This window comes from Camarhynchus parvulus, chromosome 1 (assembly GCF_901933205.1).
Source record: "Camarhynchus parvulus chromosome 1, STF_HiC, whole genome shotgun sequence".
NCBI lineage: Eukaryota > Metazoa > Chordata > Aves > Passeriformes > Thraupidae > Camarhynchus > Camarhynchus parvulus.
This window is the reverse complement of record NC_044571.1, coordinates 30,113,501-30,141,476: the sequence shown is the minus strand read 5'-3', so window position 1 is coordinate 30,141,476 and position 27,976 is coordinate 30,113,501. Positions and strand designations below refer to the sequence as shown.

Here is a 27,976-nt window from a genome sequence, read left to right as displayed (position 1 = left end):
ACTTGTTCTGAATTCTACTTTGACAGCAGTTGCAATAGCTGTGCACTGTATAATTGAGCAATCTATTCCAGCATTCCATCTTCATGTTTTCAGTGAAGACACATGATTATAATAAACTGTAATGCTTTTTCAGTAATTAGACAAGTAGCTGTAAATTTATAAGGCGAACTTTTAAAGCATTGGAACTTTCGTAAATCCAGTTTTATTACAAATTTAAAAATAGTTACGTTGTTTTAGTTGTCCTCATAGTGGTGTAATTTGGGACAGGCACATCTGGAGTGTGTAGACCCCTCCCCAGCATCTTGGAAATCCAGTCCTGCTGGTGATACAACATTCAGACTGCTGGAAAGGACTTTGTTTTCTTTCCCTGATGGGAGAAGGGAGTAGAAGTAGTAGGGCAGCATCACAGCTGATTTAATTTTGTTTTCAGTGCATGACACTTAATTGGAAGATTGCTTAATTCTAGGAACTGCTGTTCTGCACCACCATACCACATAATGTAATTAGGTCATGGCTGCAGTGTTTGGTCGGAGTACCTGATTAACACAACTGTTTTCCAGATTCAAGTGGTGATTTGTTTAAATGATGGGTAGCTTTTCAGGCAGTGTTGCTCAAACTTTGTAGGTAGGTTTCCATATGTCCTAGGAAAGTGACTGAGCAGAAACCTTAAAACAAGTGGAAGGCTTCTACTCTTTAAAAAAGTTATTTATTTCCAGTCCTCCCTCTTTAGTCCTTTTTGTAAGGTTGGAAGTGGTGGAATGAAAGGTAAAAGATTAAGTTTGGCTACAGCTTTGGCATTATGTATATCTGTGTTTTAAGGATTAAAATTTTTTAAGGTTTAAAGTCTGAGTGGGATTAAGCAGTATTTGCACTTGTGACTTCTAACCAGAAAGTTGCTGGAGGTTTCCAGGCTGTTCCCGTAGCTGTTCTCTGAGCTGCAGTAGCTGAGATGACTGGTTATTTTGCAAAGAGCCACGCAGCAGGAGGCAGTGTGCTGGTTCCAGCTGTGCTGCAGTCCAGATGTGTCTGTGCATCCTTCACAATCAGCTACATCTGCTCTTGGAGATAGCACTGTATCAGCAGAGGCATGGGATCTTTCATGACTGCCTCTTTGGAAACCACCCAGCTGGGGATGGAAATTTTGGGTGTGTAGCCCTCCTGAGTCAGGGCTGAATGATTGCTGGAGAAATGTTTTCTTTTTTTTTTTGCAGGGAGCTGGGGCTTTCCATCTGAACTGTTTATAGGTTCCCATTTCTGTATTCAGGGGAGATGAGGTGATGAGCCCAGAGACGATCAGCCTGCTGTAGTCATCAGCAGGGCTGGTCCACTGTCTGCTTCTTTTATGTTGTGCCCTGGCCCTCAGCAAGAAGCGTCCCTGCTGTCTTTTCTGTTGATGTGAACATGGCTGCCAAGATGTTTGCAGGGCCAGAGGGACAGCTTTGTTGCCCGTGTGGGTGGAGTGTTCTTCCTTTCTCTTTGCCACCTGAGAAGTGGTGCAGTATTACCTGGGGTTATCACGTGTTACTTGGAGTTGGTGGTCAGAGACAGGGATGACACACTCTCAGAGATCCATGTGACAGTAGCAAGTTTTATCGTTTGAACCCAGTGTATATAGGGGGTTTGAAACACCTGGTTTAAACTGCTGATTGGTCTGCTTGAAACGCTACCTGGCTCTTTGACCAGTGAGATGTCTGCAGCTTAGGATGGAATGTGATTGGGTGAAGTCCATGTTTAGATTTGAATCCAACCTATCCCTACCTCATCTGAGGACTTGTTTTGAGAGTCTGATATGACCAAATTTATTTGGCAGCTACAGGCTAGCTGCAGCAGTGACAGTGCAATATTACAGAGGTTTCATGGATAGTGATGCTGGGCTAAACTGCCTGGCTATAACTGGCTACAAAAGTATGAGTCATGCTCCTCAGCTGAATTTTGATCCTTGCTTCTCTTTTGCACTCTAGGGCAAGAGTAAGTTGTCTTATTTGTTCCAGTTTACCAAATGATTTACAACCAAAAGCTTGGCCTTTCTGACTAGCAATTTTTATATTACATCTAATGGCAGTTGTGGTCCAGAGCAGTGACTTGTGGTTTGCAGGAATGGCTGATATTGGATCATGAGCTGAATAACAGTTTTGTGTGTGTTGTGCTGTCAGGAGAAAAGAGATTTTTATTTTTCCCGAAGTTCAGTTGTTACTAGAGATACTAAAAAACTCTTCAGTGTATGTCCTACCTACAGCTACAGAAGGTGTGTGTGTTTGGGGCTAAAATCATAGAATTGCTTAGGTTGAAAAAGATTTTTAAGATGAAGTCTAAACATGAATCAAGCACTGCCAAGTCCACCACTAAATTAGGTCCCCAAGTGCCACATCTGCATTTCTTTTGAACACCTCTACAGGTGGTGTTCACAGTGGTGAATTCACCACTTCCCCAGGCCAAGCACCCCCAGTTATCCCAGCATGGGACCTGTGCTCCCGACCATTCACTAGCTCTGTTGCCCTTCTCTGGGCACACTCCAGCACCTCAATGTCCTTCTTTAGTGAGGGGCCTAGAACAGAATGCAGGATTTGAGGTGTGAACCACTTTATTGCTGATATGGGCCAGGGTGCTGTTGGCTTTCTTGGCACATTCCTGTGTTTCCTGCCCCTTCTTCCAAAGACTCCTTTCTTCTCTAAGTTCCACCCAAAGTGCTTTATTCAACCAGGCTGGCCTTTTTCCCTGCCAGCTTGCCTTGCATCACATGGGGATGGGCTGCTCCTGTGCTTTTGAGATTTCCTTCTTCTAGAATGTCCAACCTTTCTGGACTCCTTTGCCCATCAGGGCTACCCTTGCAATGGACTTTGTCAGCCAGTTTCTCAGACAGGCCAAAGTGGCAGTTCTGCTGCCCTCCCCTTTACTTGTTCAAGAACTGAAAACTCGTTACCATTTTGTGAGTGCTTTGCTCAAGAGTCCTCCAACCATCGCATCACCCTCCAGTCCTTCTCTATTCACAAACAGCAGTCCTACCAGGGCAGCTTCCCTAGCTGCCCACTTTTGACCAGATGCAGCAGGAAGTTATGATCTTCCACACTCTCTGAGACCCACACGGACTATTTCTTCTCTGCTGTGTTGTATTTCCAGCGGACATCTGGTAAATTAAAGTTCCCCATGAGAATAAGAGCCAGTGATAACAAGACGACTTCCAGCTGCTTGTAGAATATTTCATCTGTCTCTTCATCCTGGTTGGGTGGTCTATAACAGACTCCTACCAGGATATCTGCCTAGGCCTTCCCTCTGATTCTTATCCATAAACACTCCACCCTGTCATCACCATCATTAAACTCTAGGCAGTCAAAACACTCCCTAACACACAGGGCTACCCCACCACCTCTCCTTCCTTGCCTGTCTCTGTTTATAGCCACCCATTGCAGCTCTCCAATTGTATGAGTTATTGCACCATGTTTCTGTGATGGCAACTCTATTATAGTTTTCCTGCTGTGTGACAACTTCCAGTTACTCCTGCTTGTTGCCCGTGCTGTGTGCATTGATGTAGATGTGCTTCAGTTGGTCTGTTGATTCTGCTACCTTTTCATGGGAAAAAGCCCTGATTTTTGTGTGACCATTCTCAGATACTTCTGTGGTTTCCAAAACACCAGTAACCCATTCCATCTTTGCTGTAATGTGAACCTCCATCTGCAGCCTTGACTAGGACAGCAGACTGAAGGACCTTGGTAGCACACTGTCCCTCAGACACTGGCATGGTTCTCCCAGGCTTATCTCCAGTGACTCTGGTTTTATCCTTTTCCACTTTCAAACCTAGTTCAAGGCTCTTTCAATGAGCCCTGTTAACTGCTGCCCAGAGATCCTGTTTTCCCTTTGAGAAAGGTGTACTCTGTCTGTTGCCAGCAGGCCTGCTGTCATGTAGACTAACAGATGACCAAAACCCTCAAAATTCTGCTGGGGACACCAGGCTCAGAGCCAGGTATTGATCTGCTGACTCTTCCTGTAGAAAGAAACCTAACAAAGCCTTTTGCACCAAAATAACTTCTGCTTAATCTGTGTTTTATTTGTACCCTGAGTTCACAGCAAGGCAGGTAAGGACCAGCTGCGGTGGCAGCAGTACTGCAGCCTTGCTTTGCAAGTTCTCCCAAGGAATTTCTTTCCCTTTTTGTTTGCCACAGCTTGGTCTGTGGAAGCCTGGAGTGTGTTATTTAAGAGTGGTGAACGTGTTTTGACTAGTTTCTGTGAGGCACTTGGTGTGTTCTTGAGTACTTGGTAAAAAATCATTATTGGAGAACACAGAGGCTCCATTTTCTTAATGCTGTTCTTTTTCAGTGGATTAACCTGTGAGCTGAATGTGTTGCATAATGGCTTTTCTGTCCTCTAGCCCTTTCACATAATAAACATGTTTGCCACAGGCTTTGCGAATGCAACTTTCATACTACCCAGGTACCAGCAGAGAGGAAATGGCGTTTATTTTGATCCTTCTTCTGCTAAATAAATAAATAAACAGATAAATAAATGGCTGTGTAATTGCTGAGACTGGAGAGGTGTTGTTACTGACTCTGGTATAGAAAGGGTTGTTAGTATAGGCTTGAATTTCTGAGTCAAACTCCTGCTGACAAAGCAGAAATAGTTTGAGGTCTGAAAATACTGCCTGAGTATTTGAAAATAGTTGTGTGGACACAAAGCTGTTTACAGATCACTCGCTGGCCACCAGCCAGTTTCTCAAGGACAAGGTGGTTTGGATTTTTTTTTCCCTTTAGAATCACAGATGTACTTGGCAGGTTATCAGAAGATAAAAATGCTGGAAATAGTCTCCTGGTGCGAGTCCTCATTTAATTAAAACATAAAACTTTAGACCAAATGTTGCTTACAAGCAACTTGGTAGAATTTGTTCTTGTGTGTATACATTACTGTATAAGACATGGTCCCCATTATTTTCAAGAATGCTTCTTACTTTAGTCCTCCTGCAGCATACCTTTGCTCTACAAGGTGTATTTTGGTTTCAGCAGTTTTTGCCTGGCAAATTCTGGCTTCCTAGTCCATATTGACAAGGAGATGTAATTAAAACTGGCACTGATGGTGTTTGTAATGGCTAAAGGAAAGAGAATTGGATAATAGAATATCCTGAGTTGGAAGAGACCCACAACTCTTGATGGAGTGTCTCCCCTCCGTAGGAAAAGTGAAAAGGTCAAAACCATGCAATTCCAGCCCTTTTTGTTGTGTGGGATAGCACTGGAGAAGTATTAACAGTTGGAATTTACTTTAAAAAATATATATATGTATATAAATAAATGTACATTTAAGAGTTCATTAACTTTCTTTAATGCTAATGTTCTGGATTTTTTTAAGGCTGCCAATGTGAAATCTCTCATTTCAACCATGTTGAGATAACATTCATTACGTAGCCTGATTTCCTTGCTCTGCTCAGCTGTATTGTTCTGCTGGAATGGTCTACATGGAAGTAGTTCCCCTTCCCCTTGCCCCTCATTAATATTAAGCTAGCATTTCCTGCCTATGTAGTGTGTTTGTTAGCATCTTGGATGCAGCTAGACAACAGGTGGCACTCTTGATGGGGACAGCTGTATGAGGCAGTGTGTGTTGAGCTCCTCTGTGCAGCAGCAGCCCCAAAAACATAGTAAAAAATGAAATAAAAATCAGCAAAGGCAATAGTTCCCCCTTTTCCCTTCCCACTATCTTTTGCATTTGAGGTTTTGTGCCTTCCAAAACAATTGCTCCATCCATTTAGCACTCTTGAAATAAAAGAAAAAGTTGGTGTCCATTTATTACCCCTTGCTGCTCTCCAGGAGGCTGCTGGACATTTCAGTATGGTGCCTCAGGCAGCAGGGCCTGAAGCAGCATAGCTGGACACTTGCTGTCCGTGAGTGCTGGATGCTGCCCAGGGACGGACACTGACCTCTCCCTGCCTGGCAATGGTTGTCACCCATTTCTTGCAGTGGGTCTCTTTTGACAGTAGATGAAATGCAGCAAGGCTGGTAGGGTGTGTGTGGGCTTATTTTTCCTTCTGTCATGGTGTATGACCTCTGACAATGCCTCACCAGAATGCAGGCTGCTTACAGCAGCGGTGGTGCTTGGAGGGGCAGGGACTACCTAGGGTTTCATTATTATTTTTTCTTTCCCCAAAGAAAAGTACGTATTTTGTGGCACTTCTGGGTACTCAGTGCCTAAATATTTAAAATTGTCAAGGTCATCTCATCCTCTCTTTCTGAAGGGGTGTGCCCAGCAAAGAGGTGGTTTCTCTGCAAGTTGGTGGTGAGTGTGCACAGAGTGAAATGGGTGCAGACTTGCCTGGATATGCAGAGGGCCTTGGTCAAAAGGTGTCACTTGCTCCTTTCAGTTGGAAAGTTCTGCTCATCCAGGGTGACGATTGCATGTCAATATGAATTCATTTAAAAAGCAGTCAAACAAAGAGAAGCCCCAGGCTTTCTTCATCCAGGCTTAATTTGATGTCACTCTGCAGAAGGGATGGAGAAACTCTGCCCTTTATCTGCCATTTCTCTCAGCTGCAGAAGCACCTGTATTGTTTTAGAGCCCCTGTCCACCCAGGTGGGGACCTTGGTGGGTCACTTTGGGCCCTGCTTGGTCTGAGGTAGGAACCTGGTGTGGTGCTGGATGCCTCTGAAGTGACGCTGGGTGGTTCTGATGCCACATGGCAGGCACAGGGCTTGCTCTGACCGCTTGTGGTGGTTGCCGTCAACCCGAGTAACACAGTCCCTGTTGCAGGGACTTGCTGGCCATGCCACCAAGCTGGGCCTGCCGTTCCTTCAGACAGTGGCCAAGACTCTATGGAAAGTGTTTTGTAGTGAAAGTGCCCGTCAAGGTGTAAGATGAGAAATCAGCAGCAACCTGCATTAACAGACCATGTAATTTTGTATCTACAAGTACATGTTTTATAATCTTGATCTAAATTAGTTTCTTGATGTTCTCCATCTGGCTCTTTTTCAATTATAGTTGCCAGAAAGAAATTGTTCTTTGTAAAAGAGACCATTGCAGGGCATCCAGAGAGACAAATCGGTGTTAGGAGGGGTGTGTTCACCCAATGACTGGTGAAGCCATTAAGGTAGGGTGAAGAAGTGGTTTGCATGGGGGCCAGCTGATTTTAGCTGATGTTTCCAAAGGAAGCCAAATGTGCTCTAAGCCAACTGTGTCCACGTGGGAGGTACGCCTCTATTCTGATTTAATTATTTTCTTTTGTTTTAGTTACTTGGGGTTTTTTTGTGTTTTTCAGTAGTGTGCTAACTAAATCATCTAGGAAGGTTTAAAACCAGAAAAAAAAAATACAGATTAATAAAGTCCTTCTCTTTTTGGACAGCTCAGGGTGCAGACTCTATTCTAAGAGAAAATGAGTAATGGTGGTTTCAGTAAAGGTCACTAAATCTGGACACAGCATGATGGTGACTGGAAGAATGGGATGATGACTTCAAGGATGGCTCTTGAAGAGGGTATCTTCCAGGCTGGGGTCTCAAGCCAGTTAGCTCAAGTGTCCCTTTAGAAGAAGCATCTGGTGTGGTGCATGAAGCTGTGGTGGTCACCTACAGAGCAGCAGAGCTTGATGCAGTGCCCAGCTGATGACTGGGGTGTCTGGCAGAGGGGCAGCACTCAGCACAGCGCATCTTCCAAAATGTGTGAAGTTTCTGTGGCCTTGTGTGAAAACGCATGGCGGCCTTGCTGCCAGTGTTGCCAGCAGACCCCTGTTGGTCAGCTGTCGCAGACATTTCTTTTATGAAAGAAGCTGAGAAGTTTCAGCAACGAGATGTAAACTATGGTTATCTGCTGCTGTGGAATGCAACAGGTCCGTCTGGATTGGCCCATTTTGGATGTTTATAGTTAATGGCCAATCAAGGACGGAGCTCTCTCGGACAGAGTCCGATAGAGCTGCCTTTGTTATCATTCTTTCTTTTCTATTCTTAGCATAGCTAGCTTCTGGAAATCTTTCCTTCCTTTTCTTTGTACTATAGTTATAATGTGATATATATATATATCATAAGATAATAAATCAAGCCTTCTGAACATGGAGTCAACGTTCTCGTCTCTCACCTCACCTGAAAACCCTTGTGACCGCTGTCACAGTCAGCCTTTCCTGCTCGGTATTTGAGGTCTGAAAAACAGGGAAATCTGTAGCCTTCACTTGGTAAGGGAATGTTCTGTGCCATTTGAGCCAGAAATGTGCAGTCTTGAAAAGGAATCCCAGTTGGCTGAATGGACTGCAGTTGACATGACTGGATTAACAAAGGACCATCCGTGGTTTTAAACTGCGCAGCTGCACTCCTCTTACCCTCCCCTTTTCCCTGCAACACCCCCTTCTCTTGCTATCTTTTTTAATCTATTGCCTGGTGAAGTGTTTCAGTGGCTGTGAACTGAAACCTGCATGAACGTCAGGCCTCAGGCAAATCTTTCAAAGCTCCTTGGGGAATCAGTGTTGTTTTCTAGGTGAATTGTCGAGAGAACTGCCTGCCTTTGCAGTTCTCTTTCTGTCTTCTCCCATCAGACCAAAACATCTCCTGCTGGTGGGTGTGACGAGGGGGGTGGGCTGCGGGGCAGTGTGCTGGGAGTCAGCAGAGATGCCTTCTGACTGAGCTCTGCATTTGACCTGTTGTTATCCTGGGAAAGTTAGATTGTGGCTTTCTGCCATGCTTTTCCCACCATCCTTTCTCCCCCCTCCCCTTTCTTTTCTTCCTATTTAGGCAATGAGCTGTTTGGGAGAAGGAAATGCCTCTGATAATGTATATCCAGCATCTTTCACAGTGGGAAAGCTACCACAAAACTAGGAATCAAAGTAAAAAATCAGTGAATAGAACTCTCTTATTTTTCTTCCTAGTGGGAAACATCTTTTCACTCTCTACCCAGAAGAACAAAACCGATAATAACTATGTATCTTTCTGTGCATTATTTCACAGAATGCAGTACTATGCTTGAGTAAATTGTCATTATTATTTCTTCAATAGGCAGCTAGTGAGCCTGTGGATATCAAAAGCAGGATAGAGAGTATGTTGTTTTCTGTTTTGCTTTCCATGCATTTGATGTCAAGATTTAGACAGAAGGAAAACACAAGAGCTCTGTCCTGTCTTTGACTTTAACAGTGACAGTCTTTAACAGCTCTGGTTGGTTTGGGTTTAGAAATCATCTAACAAGATGACTTCTTCTCGTGTATTTCTGCAGTGATTTTCCTTGTTTTTGCACTCAGTTTTTTTTTTGCTTGATTTTATTCTAGAATTACTTTTCATGCCAGATAAACATTATCCTTTTGTTTACAAATTCATCTCCTTTGCTGGAGCATATGATTATTAGAAAGCTGTATCAGTAGGAATAGCATAATTTTGGCTACAAATGTAGTTTAGGTAGACTTTTTGCTTAAGAACACTTTATTATTTATTTATTATTGAAGTTTTTGGTTTTGACCCAGGAGGTTGTTTTCACTTTGTGCCATTCTGTCTTTTTGCCTGTCAAAAATATGTTCTGTTTCCTCCACAAGCACTACTCCCAATGCTTTTCACAGGGTAGACCTGATCTTTTCAGGGGGTGGAAAGAAATGCCATGTAGAGTCCAAGTTTTCACAATGCAAAGTTGATCAGTCTACAACTTTCTATGTTGCCAGGTGACAGAAAGAGCTGATGGTAAACATGCCTTGGAATAATAAGTTATCATTTATTGCATTGGGGCGTGCAACCCAATAACAGAGTATTGCTTCATGGCCTGTTGCCTCAGGCTGGTAGGAGTTAAGAGTCAACTGAATGAGAAGTGAAATGGAAAGTTACGTTTGCCATCGGGGCATTGTACAGCACTCACTACTAAGAGGTGGTGCTGTGGTATTTTCACTTGATGGCATGTCTAAATCTGCTGCTTCTGTGCAGTGTGGCAACTGAAATTGGATTAGTAGTTCGTTTGTTTTTTTCAAATCAATTCCTCTTCTTTCTGCAACTGTCAGCATAGAATACTGGGAGCTGGGAGAAGTTTACCAAAGACTTAATTGTGTACAGGGCACAGGATAATCCAAACGTGCAAGTAATGAGTCACAAATGGTGCATTCCTTCCTTAATGTGTGATGTTGCCCCACATGCTGCTTTTCCATGCCATTAAGCTGGGGAGCAGGCTTCCAGGAACAGCCTCCCAGAGGCACGTTAATCCACAGGTCTGAAACTGTGTTAGTAGGAGAATACATTGCTGTGACATAAATATCTTGGGTAATTGGGGGAGGCAGGGTGGGGAAAAGAGGTAAATTAACTGATGGAATTTCTTTTGCACTTACTTTGCAAAGTTCTTTGATAACATTAAGGCACAAGAGAAAAAGAGCACCATGAAAAACAGCACATAACACCACTTGCCTATGAACCTTTCTAAACTAAAAATTTTACAGTAATAACGTGTGCAAAGTAAGAAAGAGGCAAGAAGTAGGTGTATTAACTGACTTGGAGGGTGTGGGAAGACTTGAAATTTATTATGTTCTGCAGATCTTGGCAGTCTACCACGGATTCCCCTTGCCCCTCTGCTTTTCAACATGCATAAAGCCCACTGAGATGAGAAGTAAACACCATATTGCTATCAGACATGACTAGGAATGTGCTTAAGTAGTGGATTCAGTTTAAGATCCAGTTAAATGCTGCAGTATTGCTGTGTTGATGAGAAGAACTACAGCTCTATGTATATGAACTTGCAGTCATCTGCATGAGAAGAAAGAGGACAAGATTTGAGGTTGGCAGTCTCAATTCCATTGACTTGCTCATCCCAACAGGCCATTTAAAAATGCAGTGGTACAAGTAGCACTCTTAAAAATATTCTTAGGCTGCTTCCTTGGGAGGATAAACCAAGTGCTTTAATATAATTAGAACCGTGAAATGAGGGAGAGAAAAGTGGGGAGAATGTGTAAGAAACAAGAAGTAGTTCAGAAATTTTGGTGAATAAAATTATGATGTGGTCTAAATGAAGGGAATGTGTTGGCAGGCTCATTTCCATGGGGACAAGCTGACAGTGCTGATGTTTTCCTGTGGTTTCCATGCTGAAACCCAGTAAGAGGCAAACTCTCACTCCCAGGATGAGGTAGCCTTTTCTACCTGTTGCTGTCCACTGTTTCAAGAAACCTCTGCAGCTTCCTCAGTCCATTGGCTCTGGAGACAGTCACCTTATGCTTAGCAAGACCCTTCTAGGTTGCTGTTGTCTTCATTGCACGGTTCATATCCACACAGCATTCTGGCTGTGGGACAGTATCTTGTGATCCTCAGCCTCTGATATTTGGCGCCTAGCAATATTTTAAGAACCTGCTGGTTTCAGTTAGCCTGGGTTGCATTTTGCAATATTGCAGAGCTTTTCAGATATCTAAATGGTAATTGCTAACAATTTGCCTGGAGAAACAAAGCTGCAAGAAGCTCTGCCTTGCCATGGGGATGGGGATGCCTGGATGCCCTGAGGGGCCATTTGTCCATGCTGCACTAAAGCAGAGGCTTCATTCTGCATGAAAAATGCTATCCCAGTGGAGAGGTGTTGCTGAGATGTGGTGTCTGAATGGAGCCTTTATGGTTACTGCATTTGTAAAGTGCCCTGTGAGCAGAATTTGAATAAATTTTAATCCCAGGAGATTGAGTTCAGAGGGTTTCTCGCATCTATGATTTCTGCAGTTCTTTCTTCACATTCAACCACATTGCAATTTTATTATTAGTCTCTTTTAACACTGACAAATTTTTCCAAAGCAAAAGCTGGCCGTGAAAATCTGACGATTGGTTTCCAAAATGGGAATGCTTAGCCATTTCATGTTGCAAGCAAAATTATACCAGCATGCTAATAGTTTGACAGGTCTGTTCTTGAGCAGAGCTGTTAAGCAAATAAACAAACAAACAAATACTCTGCTCATGCTTATATGCTGTGCTTGTGGCGTTTGTTTTTTCCCGCCCTCTGAAAATATTTTTAATGAAAAGAATGTGGCTTCAAATGTCTTTTTTACCTCTCTCATATAAATTAATGTCATGCAGGCCATCCCTCCTCCTCCCCATATGTTGCAGATTTTTAGAGTATGAGTGCTCCATACATTATGAAAAGGGTATTTGGAGTAATTTTAAACAATATTCTGAAGTGACCAGGGTTTAAATTTGGTCTGGGATACTGAGCAGACCACACTTCCCACACTCTGCAGTTCCCTTGCTTTCAGTCCCTTAGGAGGGTTATGTAGAAGCTTTTCCCCTCCCAGAAGAAGCAAAGTGAAACATGAGCAGTGGCTGTGTTCTGCTGTAGCTGGCCCCAGATTTCATAGGGACACTCATGGAGGCACCAGCAGGATCCCGTAAAGCTGCAGGGGAAATGTGGTAGGGCTGGTGCACGTTAGTCATCCTGAGTGGGCCAGTCTCACAGGGAGGAACATTGACTTCAGAAAAGCTGTGAAGTCGAGCGCTGGGAAATTTTCGGTGTCTCTCTGGAAATAGCAAGCCCACCAGTAGTTAGTAGATTTTAAAAGACAAATAGAGTAAAAATTCTATGAAAATGGCATCCTGTCCTGCTACTTTGCTCTTCTGCATGCCACATTTTCTGCCTGAGTATGTTCTGCCACCATTTTAGCACCTCCACTTTGCTGCAGAGTGAATGGGGAACTGTATTTCACTGCTTTTTTAAAAAAAGTTTCTCTCCTCAGACCTCCTCAGTGTTGGGAGGGTTTTTTCTTCAGAGATCTCTTTGTTTCTCTGTTATCTTTAGCATATTCTTTTTGTACCTAAAACTGTACTTCCCATGTCCTTGGGCTTTCAAATTCCTTCAACAAAGCTGTGGAAAATGGGGGCAGAGCTGAGAGTAGGCATTTTTCCACCTCCGTATAAGCCATTTTCCCCTCTTCCCTTTTGGGATGGTAAATCCAGAGGAGAAGACCACAGGCTTTTGTCATTAGGCAGACATCCAGGGTGGGAAATTGGAGTTGGAAATCTCCTGGGCTTGCTGAAAGACTTTGGTTCAAGAAGTAGTAAGGTCAAGGTGAGGTCAGTGTTGGCTACTGCACACGTTAGGACCCCTAACTTTGTTTCAAAATCAAAACCAGCTTGAGACCAAGCTGTAAAAAGAAATGCCTGTGGTAAAGCCAGTTTACAGAGCAAGCAAAGCCTGAGTGCAGTAATGTATTTATAGAAAGCACGTGGTTAGTAAGGGGGAGAGTGAAGCACAAGAGGAGTTGTGGAAGAAAGCTGAGGCAGTGAATTCTGCAGCATTCCATCCTTTTGAATGCACCGGCAGTGCCTGGCCATTACTTCCATGGAGGGCATCATAAGGTGTGAAAGGGTCAGGATTTTTCTAAAGAGACTAGTGGTTTGGGGTGCTTCAGTTCTGGGGTGCCAGTCTCAAAAGATCTTGTAGAGAGGTTAGTGTTAGTCCAGGCAAAAAATACACTATTCATGTCCATCATATAGGTTTCTGCCTAGGAAACTCAGAAATTGGTGAGGAGAGAAATAAAGGAACTGTGACTTCAGTTAAACGTTCAGTTGCATTCTTATCATTATTTGTGATAAAAGCGAAGACATTTAATGGGCATACCTGTTGCTAGAGACCTTGACTGATGCAGATAAGAACCTTTGGAGATGGTGCCTGGGAAAGTGGTTGGGAGCCTGGGCTGTTTGACTGGTTTAGGATAGACTGCTGGGTGTTACACTGCTGAGTGTAACAGTGGAGAGCTGGAAATACCAATATTGGGACCATTTCTAAGTGCTTGTTTAGGAAAATAATTACTCAACAGCTAACTGATGTCTCTACCTCATGTAAACATACACTGGAGAGAAAAAGGCTTTTGTTAGAAGTCAGCTGAGGCGAATTACAGCCCACCAGGGCTGGAGGGGCCTGCCATGCAGCTTGCCTCCCAGCCCTGTGATCTGCATCCTGCTGGCTCCAGCTCTGTTTTCACTGCAGAACAAACCAGTTTAATTTCCTGGACGGCAATCCCCTGCCCCACCCCACAGTTTGCTTTTTCTGTGTTAACTTTCTGCCATTTTAGTGATCTCAATCAGCTTATCATATGATACAATGAGTGCCAGAAGGAGCTCGGTGCTCCTGGGAGAAATGTGTGACAGGAGGCTGGAAGGAGGCAGAGGAAGGAAGGGTAGGAGCTCCCTGCTGCAGGAGCTGGGATCTATTAACTCAGCTCCAGCTGTACTGAGAAATTGTACCCGTACTGTGGTGCAGCTGAAGGGAGATGACGTCTTGTTCTTGTCTAGCCATTGTGAGACAGGCAAAGAAAGCTCTGGCAGGTCTGATGCATCCCTTGCAGAAACCCCACTTTTTTCACTTGTGAAGACCAAACTGGTGAGAAATGTCCTAAGCCCTAAGCATGGGCTAACCATGCTTACTAGGTAAAGCATGTAATATATCACCTAGGTACTAGGTATTGGTTCATACAAATAAAACATGCAACACGTGGAATTTATTCTGGCATGTTAATAAGCTGTCATTACTGAGAGTGAGCTTTGCTAAAGTAAACAGAAGGGAAGCTGTGAATATAACCTGTTTGTACTTGATAATCATCATTTTAATGTGGAGAAAAAGAAATGGGTACTAAAATTTGAAGAGGAACACTTTAAATTTGTTATTGTTGTTTTAGCTATCTAGAGGTTTTTGTGGTATTTCCTAGGAAGTATCAGAAGGGAAGTATCATTGCTGGGGAAAACCCAGTGACTGGAACTCTTGTCCAAGTGTTGTGCTCTGTGTAAGCTGAAGGGATGGGTGAGATGCTGGTGCTGACTGTTCTCTCTCTCCCTTTCTCAGGGTCGCCATGTCAAAACGGGTCAACTGGCAGCCATCAAGGTCATGGATGTTACTGAGGTGAGTAGAAGAACCTGTTGCTTTATTAGCAACGTGTAAAATTTAATAATGAGATGGTATAAGGCTTACATCATATTCCTGTTGAAAGGCATGGTCCTTGCATATGAATGTTTGCTCTCTGCTTGCAGGACCTGACCGCTCCAGTCCATCTGCCTGAGATTTCTCTGTGCCTGTGTGCTGGGGCGTTTGGCCTCCACAAATTGCATTGTCCAGTCCCAGGGCATACTGGGTTCATGTAGCATTCTCTTTTCAGAAATTTCTTAGAAGAGGGGGGAAAGGTTCAGATTGCTTGCTTCCCTCTTGTTTTCTCTGGAAAGTATCATCTTGCTTTTACCAAAAAGGAGGGTGAGATGTCTGCTTGTTGTAGAGGACAGTGTTCTCCCTGGTACATCTGCAGCCTACAAAGGGCATATGTTTATTCAAAGGAATGAGTCCCTTGTAGTTCCAAGAAGCCTAAAAGCAGAAACATCTGCAGGAATGATGAGCATATTGCTAACAGAATTCAGCAATGTAAAGTAGTTATAGTTACTGACCCAGGGGATTTACTGTGGAGGTTTAGATGGGAGAGAGGGGAAATTAACCCAGTCAAAGAAATAAAAAATATATGCCTGTATTTGAATCCTTGGGCATCTTGCAATTTATGCTGTTCAAAAAGCAATCAGTTTAAATTAAGTTTTCAAAACAGATGAAGAAAAGTATGGGCTTCTCCCTGTTGCTCTATTTGTAGTATGTAGAGTTCCATTCACAAATTAACAGCTTCAAATTTAAAATCGGATGAGATACTCCCATGTGATATCTGCAAAGCTTGACTGATACTGCTCTTCTGGAGAGAGGTTGTGCCTTTTCATATTCTTCTGAGCTCCTCAGTCTTACACGGGGGCTAATAATTACGTGTATATTGTACAGAGTAGGGGGTCTTTGGCCAGGATGGTTAGAGCAAGCAAAACTTCTGCAAGGATATTGCTGCAGAATATTTTATAGCTTAGTGTGGGTATAGGTGCAGCAAGTAAAAATGGCCTTGGACACAAGGTCCTAGATGAGTGGTGGGGTGCAATGGGTAAACAGGCAGGAGAGGAGGAAAACAAGAGACAGGGTTAGGTCAACTGACAGGGCTTCAGTCTTATCTCTGAATCTCTAGTGATCCATGGGCAGTGTGACTGTTGCTCTCTAACTTCAGCTGTTGTGTCTGCCAACGGCTAGATATTCCTTTTTTGTCAGATGGCTTGATAAAGATCAATTTCCAGCTGAAGATTTTCAAAGGCTGCCTTCATGAGGAGGCAATGCTTTTTTTTGCTGCAGTTAACAAGCAGAGAAACCAAAGAGGAATGAAGGTACATTGACACACAGTGAATGTTTTTTGCGCAGCAAATGTTTTTATCTATGCAGCAGTTTTACACAGGGCAGCGCTCTGGACTGTGCATGACAATGGCTTCTTCCATAATACTAAGATTTGCTCTATTGCACACCCTCTGTTTTTAATAGCATGTATTAATCACAAACAGTTGTAATAGAGAGGTTGCACAGAAAAAAGAAAACAGTTGAAAAATACTGTCTTTAGTATGTCTTTAGTATGGCTAAGTTCATATTGCAGGAGTAAGTTTTGAAACTTACTGTAATTTTTGTCTGGTTTTGAAAAGCAAGTTGTATATTTGCACTGTCTTTTATGTCATAAGTGCAATGTTTTTTTAGGGGATGAAGAGTAGTCAGAGGGAGGAGTTTGGAGATGTTAGCTAGCCCCATGCTGCTTAAAAGCATTGTCATTCCTACCAGCGGAGCTCATGTGTTTTTGCTTCAAAGAAAAGAGCTCACAGAGACTAAAAATGTGTAAATTCTTCCAAGTTGTACTAACTTAGCTCCACTTTTTAACACCAGGCATGGGTGATACTGTTGCATGTACCATTTTCTCAGTGGCAGATGTGGCTGCAGGATGTTCTTGTCCAGCCTTGCTTGCTGGTTCCTTGCCCGTTTCCCAACACTTGTGCCAGCACAGCTGCCTTGGGGTCAGGGGTGGCCAGGATTATTGAACAGGCTCTGGTTCTAGTTTTAAAATACCCTTACTCCTCTCCTTTCCCTGGTTATTTATAACCTGGATTGGTTCATTGGTTGAGTTCAGAATATGATGTTGCAAACTCTGGTGTGGTTGCTATGAAGAAGGTGGCGTGAGGCTGGAAAAGATCCAGTCTGGCCATCAGGGAGAAAGAGCAGTAGCTCAAATTGATATATCTGCCAGAGACAGCCATATCCTCAAGCCATAGCCTCAGTTCCTCAAGGGTTTGTTTCATGAACACCTCCTCTGCTGGCAAACAATGTGGGTCCATCCTGGTCCTAGCTCACCACAACTTATGGGGACAGTGGGAGGAGAGAACATGGAGACAGAGAGGGCAGCGACTTCCACCCTTAGCACTGTTCCAAAAGAAATGCTGAGGGAACCACAGCCAAAATTCACCTTCTCTGCCTGCTTTAAGCACTACAGTTAGATGAACTGCTGATGATAATACCATATCCATGCCCATGGAGAAAGAGGCTTGAGTGGAAACTTTCACAAAACTGAAATTGTGGTTTTCTGAGGAGTGGTTGCTTGAAGCTGTAGGTGATTTGTGCCTATGTGCGTGTTTTATTGGCAGTGTTATGCCTTTCTGCTTGAATTCAAGCGGTGCCATGGGGGATATCTGATTATTCTGACTAACCTGAACTGAGAACAGACACAAGACTTCCTTTCTTCTGGGATACCTCTGATCCAGTGCTTGTTTTGCCAAATGCTTAACAAATTAGAAAACCTAATGTATTGGCATGCTCTGTGGGCACACCCCAGATTTTCAGTTTTCAAGGCCATGATTCTGCAGTTCACACATTGCTCAGGATCAGTAAAGTTATGTCAGTTCTGGGCTGTAAAGCTTTGATCATCCACACAGGAGGGATGTCAATGTCAGAGTGAAGACCTTCCTTAAAATGTTTTGGTTGGCGTGAAGAAAATGAGGTATTATAACCTCTGACTCGAGGCATTGGAAGAGATATTACAACTCTGGAGTGCACATGGCACTGTGGAAATGCTCTTCATCCTTCTCATCTTTTCTTGTGGTTTTCTCTTTAGATTTTAATTTTGAAAAGAATGGTGGCAAGGATGAGAGGTGGGCTGAAGCCTATCAGCTTGATCTTTGAATAAATTATGACTAGTTAGTTCTGCTGCCTGAAATGTTGGGGGATGTCGATGTGCATAAAACTTCCCTGCCTCTTCTACTTTCCTCCTTTCTAAACAAATAAGGAAAATACTTAGAAGACTGGATCTTTACTGATCTTTAGATCTACAGAACTAAAGCAAGCACTAATGGAACTGTAAGACCTAAAGATCTGTAAGTCTGTACATCTACAGAATGGTGCACAGGTAGGCCTTCTTTTCACTTTCAAAGGGCAAAGCTGCAGTGCATGCAGGCTGAAAAAAATTCACAATGCAGAACAAATAAAACCAAAACCCCCACCGGTTTTCATTGATAGAAAGCTATTCTTATTCCTTGTTGCAATGAGCCCAATGACTGTAAAAGGGGAACAGTGCAAGCTACTGGCATATGTGTGCTTTAAAAATTGTTTTACAAAATCTGCATATGTAGGATGAATCTCATGCTGCATGCTTGTTGTGAGGGAGGCATTATATGTAGTCAGTTGTTAATCTTTCTGTTATAAGGTCTCAGTTCCTTTTGCGACATTGGTTTGGAGAAGGTGGTGTTCAGTCCATGTTGATCCCTTCCACTCACTGCCCATACTGTTAGGTTTCCATGATCATAAGATTGCCATGACTCCCAGGATTTAGCAGTCCCTGTTTGCTTAGAAGAATCTGTTTTCTTGTGAATCAAATAGCATTTAAAACCTTAGCAGAGCTTACTTGGCAAATCTGCCTGCATCCAAGCTGTTAACTTGCATTACACCCTAAAGCCTGACTCTGCTTTGACTGCTTTGGAGCCTTTCCTTGCAGCTGCACGGTTGTTTCCAAGGTCGCTCCTGTGTTCCACTTCCAGCAGTGCTTTTCTCTTTGAAAAGTTTAGTAACTGATTTTGAGGGAAAAACACAATTGCTTCTCTTCTGTTTGTTACAACCCCTGACGCTGCTGCTTCTTCCTCCTACCTCTTCCCACACACGCTCTCGGCATCCCTTGGGAAAGTTTTCCGCATGCCTTTTTTAATAGCAGCATTTCTCAGCTCTTGTGCCCAGTGTTTCATGACTTGTCCAATCTAGTCTGTGTAAAATTATGCTAAGTAAACAACTGGATACTGTATCCTGCTGATTTATGAAAGAACGTTGGATTGCTTTTAGAGCTTGCCTGTCTTGCTCTTTCTGTGTGTCCTCTGCAGAAAAGTTTACAACCTCAGACCAAAGCCTCCAGGCCTGCAGAGAAACATGGCACATCTCCCACATCTAGACAGGAAAGGTTCCCTGAGTTACTCATTGCCATCTTCCTTACTCTGCTGACTGCTTATTTCTGTTGCAGTAGGAAAGTTCCTTGGATTGCTGTGAGTCTGTATCTTACAGCCTACATGGCCATAAGATAAACTACATAAACTACAATCATGTGGATGATTTGTCCATTTTCCATAGGACATCTCAAAGCAGTCTGCAGAAAAACCGCTGTTTAATAAAAACGTGGGTTCCCACATAAATTAGCAGACAAAATGAGGGAAAAAATGACATAATAAGCCATACCAAAAGTTTGCAATATTATGTTCTTGTTTTCCCCATGAAAACTCAAAAGACAATCCCTGGATTTTGATCGGTTTGAAGAGGGAAAAAATAAAAAAAGTTGATGGGTTACTCTGGAAGGATGGGAAATACAGATCCTTGTGGCCCAATGCAACAGAACTGGGTCAAGCCAGCCTGGAAAAGCTGAATAGGGGCCATCCTTTTAGTGTAGAGATATGAATGCAGTGCTTTACCTGGCTTTATCTGGCTTAGTGCAGCTGCCTGATAAAGTACTTAGGTACCAGTCCGTGGCTGTATTTACTGTGAAGTTAGCCAAAGCAAACCTAAAGTTACTAGAGTTACCAAAAGTTTTTGGCCTTCCAGTGTTTCGTAGCAGTCACTTTTTTGTAATGTGAATTAGGGAAAATTGATAAGGGACCTAAAAATCCAGATTGTTCCATGGAGAGTACTGGCACTCTGCTTGCTTGTCCCTGAAATTAAAGATTGCTTGCTACTAGTCTGTACAACATTTTGCAGTCTTTGGTTAAACAGTTACCTGGCAAAATAAAGAAGTGTTCTGTGGAAAAGAAAAAAAAAGGAACGCTATTTACAATCTTGACAGCCCTGCTGTCCAGTTCTCCTGAAGCTGATTAACCTCTGATCTCTTCTAGGGATTAGGTTAAGAAAAAAAAAAGTTGCTGGGAATTATATATTACAGTTCAGAGGAAAACAAAGCTGGACAGAGTGGTCCCTTGAGCTGTAACATCTGGTTTTGGGGGAGGTCAAAAAGAGCTACAATAGTCTTGCAGCTAGTAGGGCGGTCTTTGTTGAACTGCAGAGCATTTGTATAATTGACTTTCCTTCTTTAATTGAGATCCCTCACCTACGTCTGCTTCATGCCCTTGCCCCGCAGTTCTTCCCCCTGCTTTTCCATGGAGCTGATGCCAGGAGGTTCAGCCCTGGGTGCTGATGTCTGTGTGGCACTGGGCTCTGCTGCAGCTCCATGCTGCTTTTTTTCTGCGAGACTCCAGTTTGGGTCAGGCAGAGGTGGTCCTGTCCATCTTCAGGGCGAGGGCAGGGCATAGAGCCTTGCAGGGGTGCCAGACATGTCACAACACCCCTGCCCTTGGGTGGCTGGGAAATTTCTTGGATTGCCAGCTTATAGTTCTGACAGAGTAGAAGGACATTTAACTCTGAAAAGCCTTTTGTTCTTACAAGGAGCAGTGACTTTATCTCCCAGCAAGGCAGACACATCTAACACCTGGTTTAAGTCAGAGCTTCAATTTCTGGACTCAACCCAAGAAATTTCCTGGAGCAGTGCTGGCACCAGTTGGGATAAAGGGCAAACTTCCACTCTCTTCATCTGATTATTCAGGGGTTAGCAAGATTGTCAGGCTGGAGAAGCTTATTTGGAAAGGGGAGGATGTCTGGTTTGATGCAGTTGTAAGGGAGCTTCACAGTTACCAAGCAGCTTGGGAAATTATACTGCTGGAGAGAGCTGATGTTGAGCACTAAGGCTCTGCATTACTGTGTCCCTGTGAAGAGCAACTTTACACTGATACTGTGTGAGGGAAAAATTGGCAAAGGAGAGAGAAGAAAATGGATGTAAAACATTCATACATGCTTGTTTCTCTATGCTTGTTTCAACCTATGTTTTCTCCTTATGCAAAATTTCCACCTGAGAGGAACAGTTTGCATGCACAGCCTATCTCAGTTGTCCTTGTGGGCATACTTCTCTGTGTATTTTAAAAAGCTTGTTTTAGAAACCTGAGTGTTTCAAGGCTGAAACAAACAGATATGTTCCTTTTGCCATGAAGGGCACCATTGCAGCACCTCTCAACAGCCATAGAGCTTTAGCTGTAAAGGTTTCATGGTGCTCATTTAGTAGGATCCCTGTTGCATGGCTTTTTCAGTTGAGGCTGGGCAGTGGCTTCATGCTCAAAGTTGATTGTGGAACACAGTGTGAATAAAGTGTAAAGAAAGCAGTGTTGCCTCTGCCTTCTCCTCATCTGTATGTTTATGTCTGATGTGCAGGGTTCTTGTCCTGTCTAGCAGAAAATGTTTTACCGGTGCTCTGTAAGTTGAAATGTAGTTTAGATGACACAATCTGAAGTTATGGTTACATAAAGGGAACTTTGCTGTAGTTTGGAGAGTAAAAGAATCTCCTTTGTTGTAGGGAGATGACTTTAAAATTTTGCCTACCTGGCTTTAAGAGAACCAGATAAGATTCTACTATAGCACAGCAGAGGATGCTCAGGATATGCCCCTCAGCTGTGGCACTGAGATCTGTTATTGCTCATCAGTATGTGAGAGCACATGTTTAATATTGGAGCCTAATGGAAATGGCTGCAGCTGACTTCTATAGGCAGAAGGGTAGGATTGCATATTAAGATTTCTCTGCAAGTCTTGAGCTCTTTGGACAAGTCTGGACTTGTTAAAAATTTCTTTCCTTTGGTCTGATGGTGCAGCTGCAGTGACACACTGAGAAAGAAAGAGTAAGTCATCTAGGTGAACTCACTGAGGTCTGTTACCATCCTTGGGCACTGTTACCTGTCCAGGTGGGCAATACTCATGCATTTATGCTCTAATACTGTGCCTATTTTTCTTCAGTCATTAGGCTTGATACCTGCAGTCATCTGAAGTCCTGCTGTTAGCAGTGACAAAGAGGTCACTAATGACATGTGATTTCATATGTATGCAAATGACTGCTGGCATCAGTCTGTGTCCTGGACTCAGCCTTCACCACTGTTAGTGTTAATGTAGGTAGCATGCAGATGCTTTCACAGTTGAGATATTTTACCTACAGGTCATACCTGCTCTAACATGAGTTTGAGCAATAATAACCTGTGCAAATTCTAGTGATGGAGCATTTCTTCTGACCTGAGAGGAGCATTTGTGCAGGTGGCCTCGGTGCAGGTGATTTGCTGCTGCCTTCCCCAGTGCTGAGCTCTGATTGTCTCAGCTGTCTAACGAGATTCGAGTTCTGATGGGAAACAAATGTTTTGTGTGCAGATAATAGCAAAAAGTATGGGGCTGCATTTTTTATTATTTCTGTTAGACACAGCACAGCTCAATTTACCCCCAGTGAGTCAGACATACTGTCTACTCAAGGATAACAAGGCAACCCTGTCAATACAGTGCTAGAGCATGTGTGCTCTTGCCAGTTTGGGCAGAGTAAAACCAATAAGGATTGTGACAGAGCATTGTGCTTTCATTTTAGCAAGTTTCTAGGCTGAACTTGGGTCTGCTGAGTATTCTTCCTGTCTGCATAGGCAACCAAAAGATCCCAGGTCCAGTATAAGCTGCTATCTTTCAGAGATACACTTTAAAGTCTGGCTTGGGCGTTAGGATCAAAGTCAGGGGAATTAATTCTCTGTTTATATTAAAGGGGATGTATCTGCTTGAAATGTAATCTCTCTTGACTGTGTTTAATTGTATTTTTATAAACTGCACCTGCCTGTGGGCTCCTCCTGTTTTTGCTGCAGCATTCCATATTTTTATCTTGACTTCCTAAGGAAATGAGGCTTCTTGGTGATACTTAGCATGTCCTGCCTTCTTTTCCACCAAATACCATTTGGATCTGCTGGTTGACTTCAGCCAGGTTTAATGAGGAGGAGAAATTCTGGAGATACAAAGTCCTGACAAGTTATGTGAAAACTGGCAGGCTGCATGGAGAAGGGGGGGCTGAAATTTATAGCCTCTGCTTTGAAAATGGTAGGCAGACCTTAGCCACCTTCCATTATCAGTCAGCTGGCCACTGTTTTGCAGTAAATCATGAGGAGAAAGTAGATCACTTCATTTTTATTTAAGGAAAAAGTTCTGTGCAGTGTAGCACATGAAAATTACTTTCAAGCATTTTTAAATCTCCTCTGGTTCTTTCTTTAGTTTATGAGTCCACAAATCTAGTACTGTACGTTTGAGATTATCCTGTGTGATCTCTCTCTCCCCTCCTTTCTTAACATGCCTGTGTGTATATATAAAGATAAAACAGCAGTGTTATTCTCCAACATTTAATGAGTCAAAAATGTTTTTTCTAAGTCCCCTGACAGTGCTTCTTTTGCAAGGCACAGTTTGAATGATTTTGTATGGAATTGTTGGCTAAAATAGAGTCTTAAAGCCCAGCTCCTGAATCTAGAGATTATGGTAGCAAGTGCTAATGCTTGAGGACCTGGGAATTCAATGTACTCTAAGCTGGTTTGTAACCACAATAAACACTGCCCTAGTGCCTGAAGTGTTCTGCTTCCCCTGTGCCCAATCTCTTAAATATGCAGTGGAAAGCACACAGCTGAGCTGGCGTTGAAAGAGCCTTGAAGATGCTGTGCAAACTAGTTCAGTTGATCAGTGTAGGAGAAGATTCTGTTTGTCCCCAGAGCCTGTAAATGTCTCAAATCCTTTCCAACAAGGCTCCTGTGTACATACCTCTAGATAGAAAGTAGTTTCTCTGTCAGAAAACATTAGATAAAGTGCGGAGAACACTTTAGAGAGAAGTGCAAAGGTGTTGTCATTAAATTGCAAAGATTGGTGCTTCATAGTAAGCTCACCGTTTAATCTTGCTCTCTTTTATTAAGACCCTGCTTCAAGCATGATTAGGGTGATGGAAGTCTGGCCACAGAGGCATTTTTTAAATTTTTGTTGTGATATTTACCTGTTGATTTTTTTTTAATGTCAGGCTTTATTTCTTGAACACTTCATCAGTGTTTTGTTCTGAAAGATGAATCTGTGAGAAGTGAACAAGCTAACTATCAGAAGTGCTACTGTTCCTGTGTGGACAGCAAGCACGTGGGTGTTGTGTTTTGCCTCACATCCACCAAGTAAAATGGTAGTTTTGTACTTAGCACATCACTGGTGCAAAAGATGGAGGTGGGAGTTCCAGTAGCCTGCTCTCTTTTGCATCTCATTCTGTAAGGTGATGGGTGCCTCCACAAGTGTCCCATTCTCTGCCTAGTGGAGGAGCCAGTTCCAGAGGTGAGCTCAGCTTTTGTGTGTTGGTGTATGAGGTGTTTCTTCAGTGTTTCTCTTCAGCAGGAATATTTTCCACTGTAGCACCTTCCTTTCTGAACTGAGTTTTAGTGTTTGATTCTAGATGTGGTAAGAACTAAATGGAAATCCTAGTGTAAATGCAGCAGCCCACAGACCTTTGGCTAGCTCTTACTGCCCTGGCTAAGCATCATGGCTCTGCCTGCAAGAGTAAGAAAGGAGAGCATCCATGATCCCTGAAAATAATTTTCTCATGTGGAATATTTTACTGGATGGAAATGTAATTGGGCAGAGAGACCAGAGAGCATCCTGGTGGCTGCTTGGCTCCCCCTGTGCTAACCTGTCCTGGCTGGGGCTGCAGGACAGACAGCCCTGAGTCGCTGCTGTGGAAACACTGATGCAAAGGCAGCACTTATTATGGAAGGTTTTAGTTGTCTCTTGCATATTTTACCTCAGCTTCCTTTTCACTAGCATTTATTGCAGTTGCCTCCCTTTGAGCCTGGGGGCCAAAATGATTTTTATAAATGAGTTCGTTGATTTTCATTCTGAATTTGTCCTTCTGCTTCTCTTACTACACTCCTTTGCAGCAATTTTTAAAATGTGCAGCTTTGCATCGATTATAAAATAATAGAGTCGCACTGGTTTATAGATCAGAGGGGGCTGCATGGTCAAACAAGTCTGCACTCAAATTTGAGGCCCTGAGGGGAGATACCTGTTCCTATGTCAGAATTGGTGCTGCTCCCCAGTTCTGATTAAAAAGTTTGGGAAATGTACCTAGCCCAGTCTTGATTTCCAACACAGATTTTAAGAGTTGGCATCAATCATGTAAAAGTGGATGGATCAGCATGTAAATGCAAACTCATCCTCTGTGCCTATAAATGTAAACAAAGTATGTGTAAACTCAGGAAAGGATTTCTCCCACTGGCAGGAAAAAAAGGAGGAATAGTTGCATTTTCTCTTTGTAAATGTTCAGCTAGCATCCTGTTGTGTTAACAGTGCTTCCTCCAGACATAGGTGTCTGTGGTCTCCCCATTTCTAGGTACTTCTCCCTAGAGATAAGGTTTTACAATACAACAAAACCAAATGGGTGTCTGGATGCTATTGCAGGGACAGCCCTGCCTCTCTTCCCTTCCCTTCCAAGTTTCCCTTACACCAGAATCTATCAGGTCCCATCCTGTGCTTCACTGGCAAGGAAATACATATATTTTAAAAAATACACATAGATCAGCTTTCTACTGGTTTTGCCCTTGCTAAAGCTGGCCAGGGGGTGGGTGAGAGAGGCCAGGCAGGACAGGGAGTGGAAGTGGCAGCTTCTGGGAGCTGCTCTGCAAGCAGCATCTCCACAGAGTTAACAGTTATGAGGCTGGATGAGGAACCCCGAGCCATCCCTTTGCAGTGCAAATCCAGGAGGAAAGCCACCTGCAACGCCTTCCCAACATCCTGGCTGCATCTTTCTCAGTCACCTGCTGTAACTGCTGAGGGACTGTTTGTTGTGCTTCAACCTGCAGATTTAGGAATAAAGAATGGAGTGTAAAGGCCTTCTGCAGGGATTTCCCTACCCTCTGATTCTTTCCACTGTGTAACAGGCTATTTTTAGTCTGCTTGCTTGCCTTAGAAACTATTTCACTTTCTGCTTTGGATGATTTCCATAACATTCATTTTGGTTCTGAATTCCAGTGTTCAGGATAATAGCAGAGCAAAGAATCGATATGTGGCAAGCTCAATTCCAGTGGTGGAGCTGGAAAACCTGTGCTGAGGATGTGTGATGCCAGCTGCCTCTGACCTGGTGACCTGTGGGAGGCTGGCTTAGCTGAACTGCATTGTGGATCATGCCCCATGTTTGCAGGCAAAGAGCTTTGTTAACCCTGAGTTTAATGGTGCTTTGGTTAGTGAATGGCAAAGGAAAACAACCCTTTAGTGGACTAATCCAGGTAGCCAAAGTAGATCTACCTCTGAAAGACATCTGTTTGCTTTAAGTCCAGAGTCAAAAGCCCAGCCTGCCCTTGCTGTGTGTGCTTGGATGGTACCATTGCTAATTTGCCGAATGTCACTCATTCTTCCTCCGCACAATAGTTAGGTATGAATTCAATCAGCATGATTTAAATTTTCTTTGTCAATAAAGTGCTCTTTAAGCTATATAAGGTGTTAGAGCAGGCCTTGCTGTGGGAAACAGTGCTCATCTTAACATTGTTGCATATGATGCATCTAATCATTTGTCACTCTGACATATAAAAAATATCATGGAATCAAAGAATCACCAAGGTTGGAAGAGATCTACAAGGTCATCCAGTCCAACTGCTCACCTGGCACTATGACTGTAACCCCTAAACCACTAACTCACATCATCCAGCACCAGATCCACATACCTGTTAGACCCCTCTGGGGATGGCGACTCCACCACCTCCCTGGGCAACCAATTCCCATGCCTGACCACCTGAACAGTGAAATTTTCTTTATAATATCTAATCTGAATCTCCCCTGTGTCAGTTTAAGGCCATTTTCTCTGGTCCTCTCACTGAAGGCACAGCAGAAGGGATTGGCCTCCACCTCACTACGTCTCCTTTCAGGCAATTAGGGAGCGATGAGGTCCCCCCAAGCCTCCTTATCCCCCTCCCTCAGCTGTGTCTCATTGGACATGATTTCTAGACCCTTCACAAGCCTTGTTGCCGTTCTCTGGACACACTTGAGCACCTCAATGTTCTTTTTATATATTTTATAGAGCTAGTTCTGTAATAAGTGAATTTCATACAGCTGGTTGATAAAGCAGGAGAATGGAGTTCAGTGGGTTTGGGCAGCGTGTTGCTGTTTCCTAGGAAAGGCCTGAATACTTAGAATCCCTGAGGCAGTGCTGGATCCAGAGGGGGATGAAGACTGACTGGCAGCTAATAGGAATTTTTCGTAGATAAAAATGAAGATGTTTCTTCTACTGGTTTTCTCTGCAACTTGATAATGCATGGGATGAATATATATACTTGTGGGAATTCATATATTCAGGAGCTGTATATCCAGTGGAGAGCAGAAATTGAGCCTAATGCTATGGGTCAATATAGATTAAAAAGTGGGAATTCAGTGTTTGAGATTGGGAAGGAAAAGACATTTAGTATCAAGCCTATATTCTTACGAATTTTCCACTTTTTTTTTTCTTTTTTTTTTTTTTTTTTGGTAAGTCTTGATTAAGAACCACTCTGGATAGATTGGTTCCTGTTTGGATTAGAGGTCTAATCCATGATTGTTTACAAAAATACCCATATTCATCAGCCTTTGGAGGATAAATGGCTACTCAGGGCATGAATAAACAGACACAAACACTCTGCTTAGTGTGGTTCCATGAGCTGTTCTGTGCTCCTGTGGCGTGGCAGAGGAGCAGGGATATCTTGTGCAGGTGGTTTTCTGCATTTTTCTCCTGATTGCACTCAAAGCAAATAGATGTGTGGCTGCTCTGCTTTTGGCCATCACTAGAGGGCTTCAGAGGGAGAAACCTGCTTGCCTCCTACCTGATGTCAGGAGCCAAATGTTTCTTCTGAAACCTGATACACAGCATTGTAACAGGGATGTT

At 43.2% G+C, this 27,976-nt stretch overlaps 1 protein-coding gene across 12 annotated transcripts in view; it reads left to right on the top strand.

Moving 5' to 3' along the window:
* Nucleotides 1-27,976, top strand: part of MAP4K4 (mitogen-activated protein kinase kinase kinase kinase 4) — a 165,522-nt gene that overhangs the window by 64,611 nt on the left and 72,935 nt on the right. For all 12 annotated transcript variants that reach the window (XM_030971728.1, XM_030971744.1, XM_030971719.1 and 9 more), the window contains exon 3: nucleotides 14,719-14,775. In XM_030971728.1, coding sequence (XP_030827588.1) covers nucleotides 14,719-14,775 — 57 coding nt within the window. The remainder of the gene's footprint in view (nucleotides 1-14,718; nucleotides 14,776-27,976) is intronic.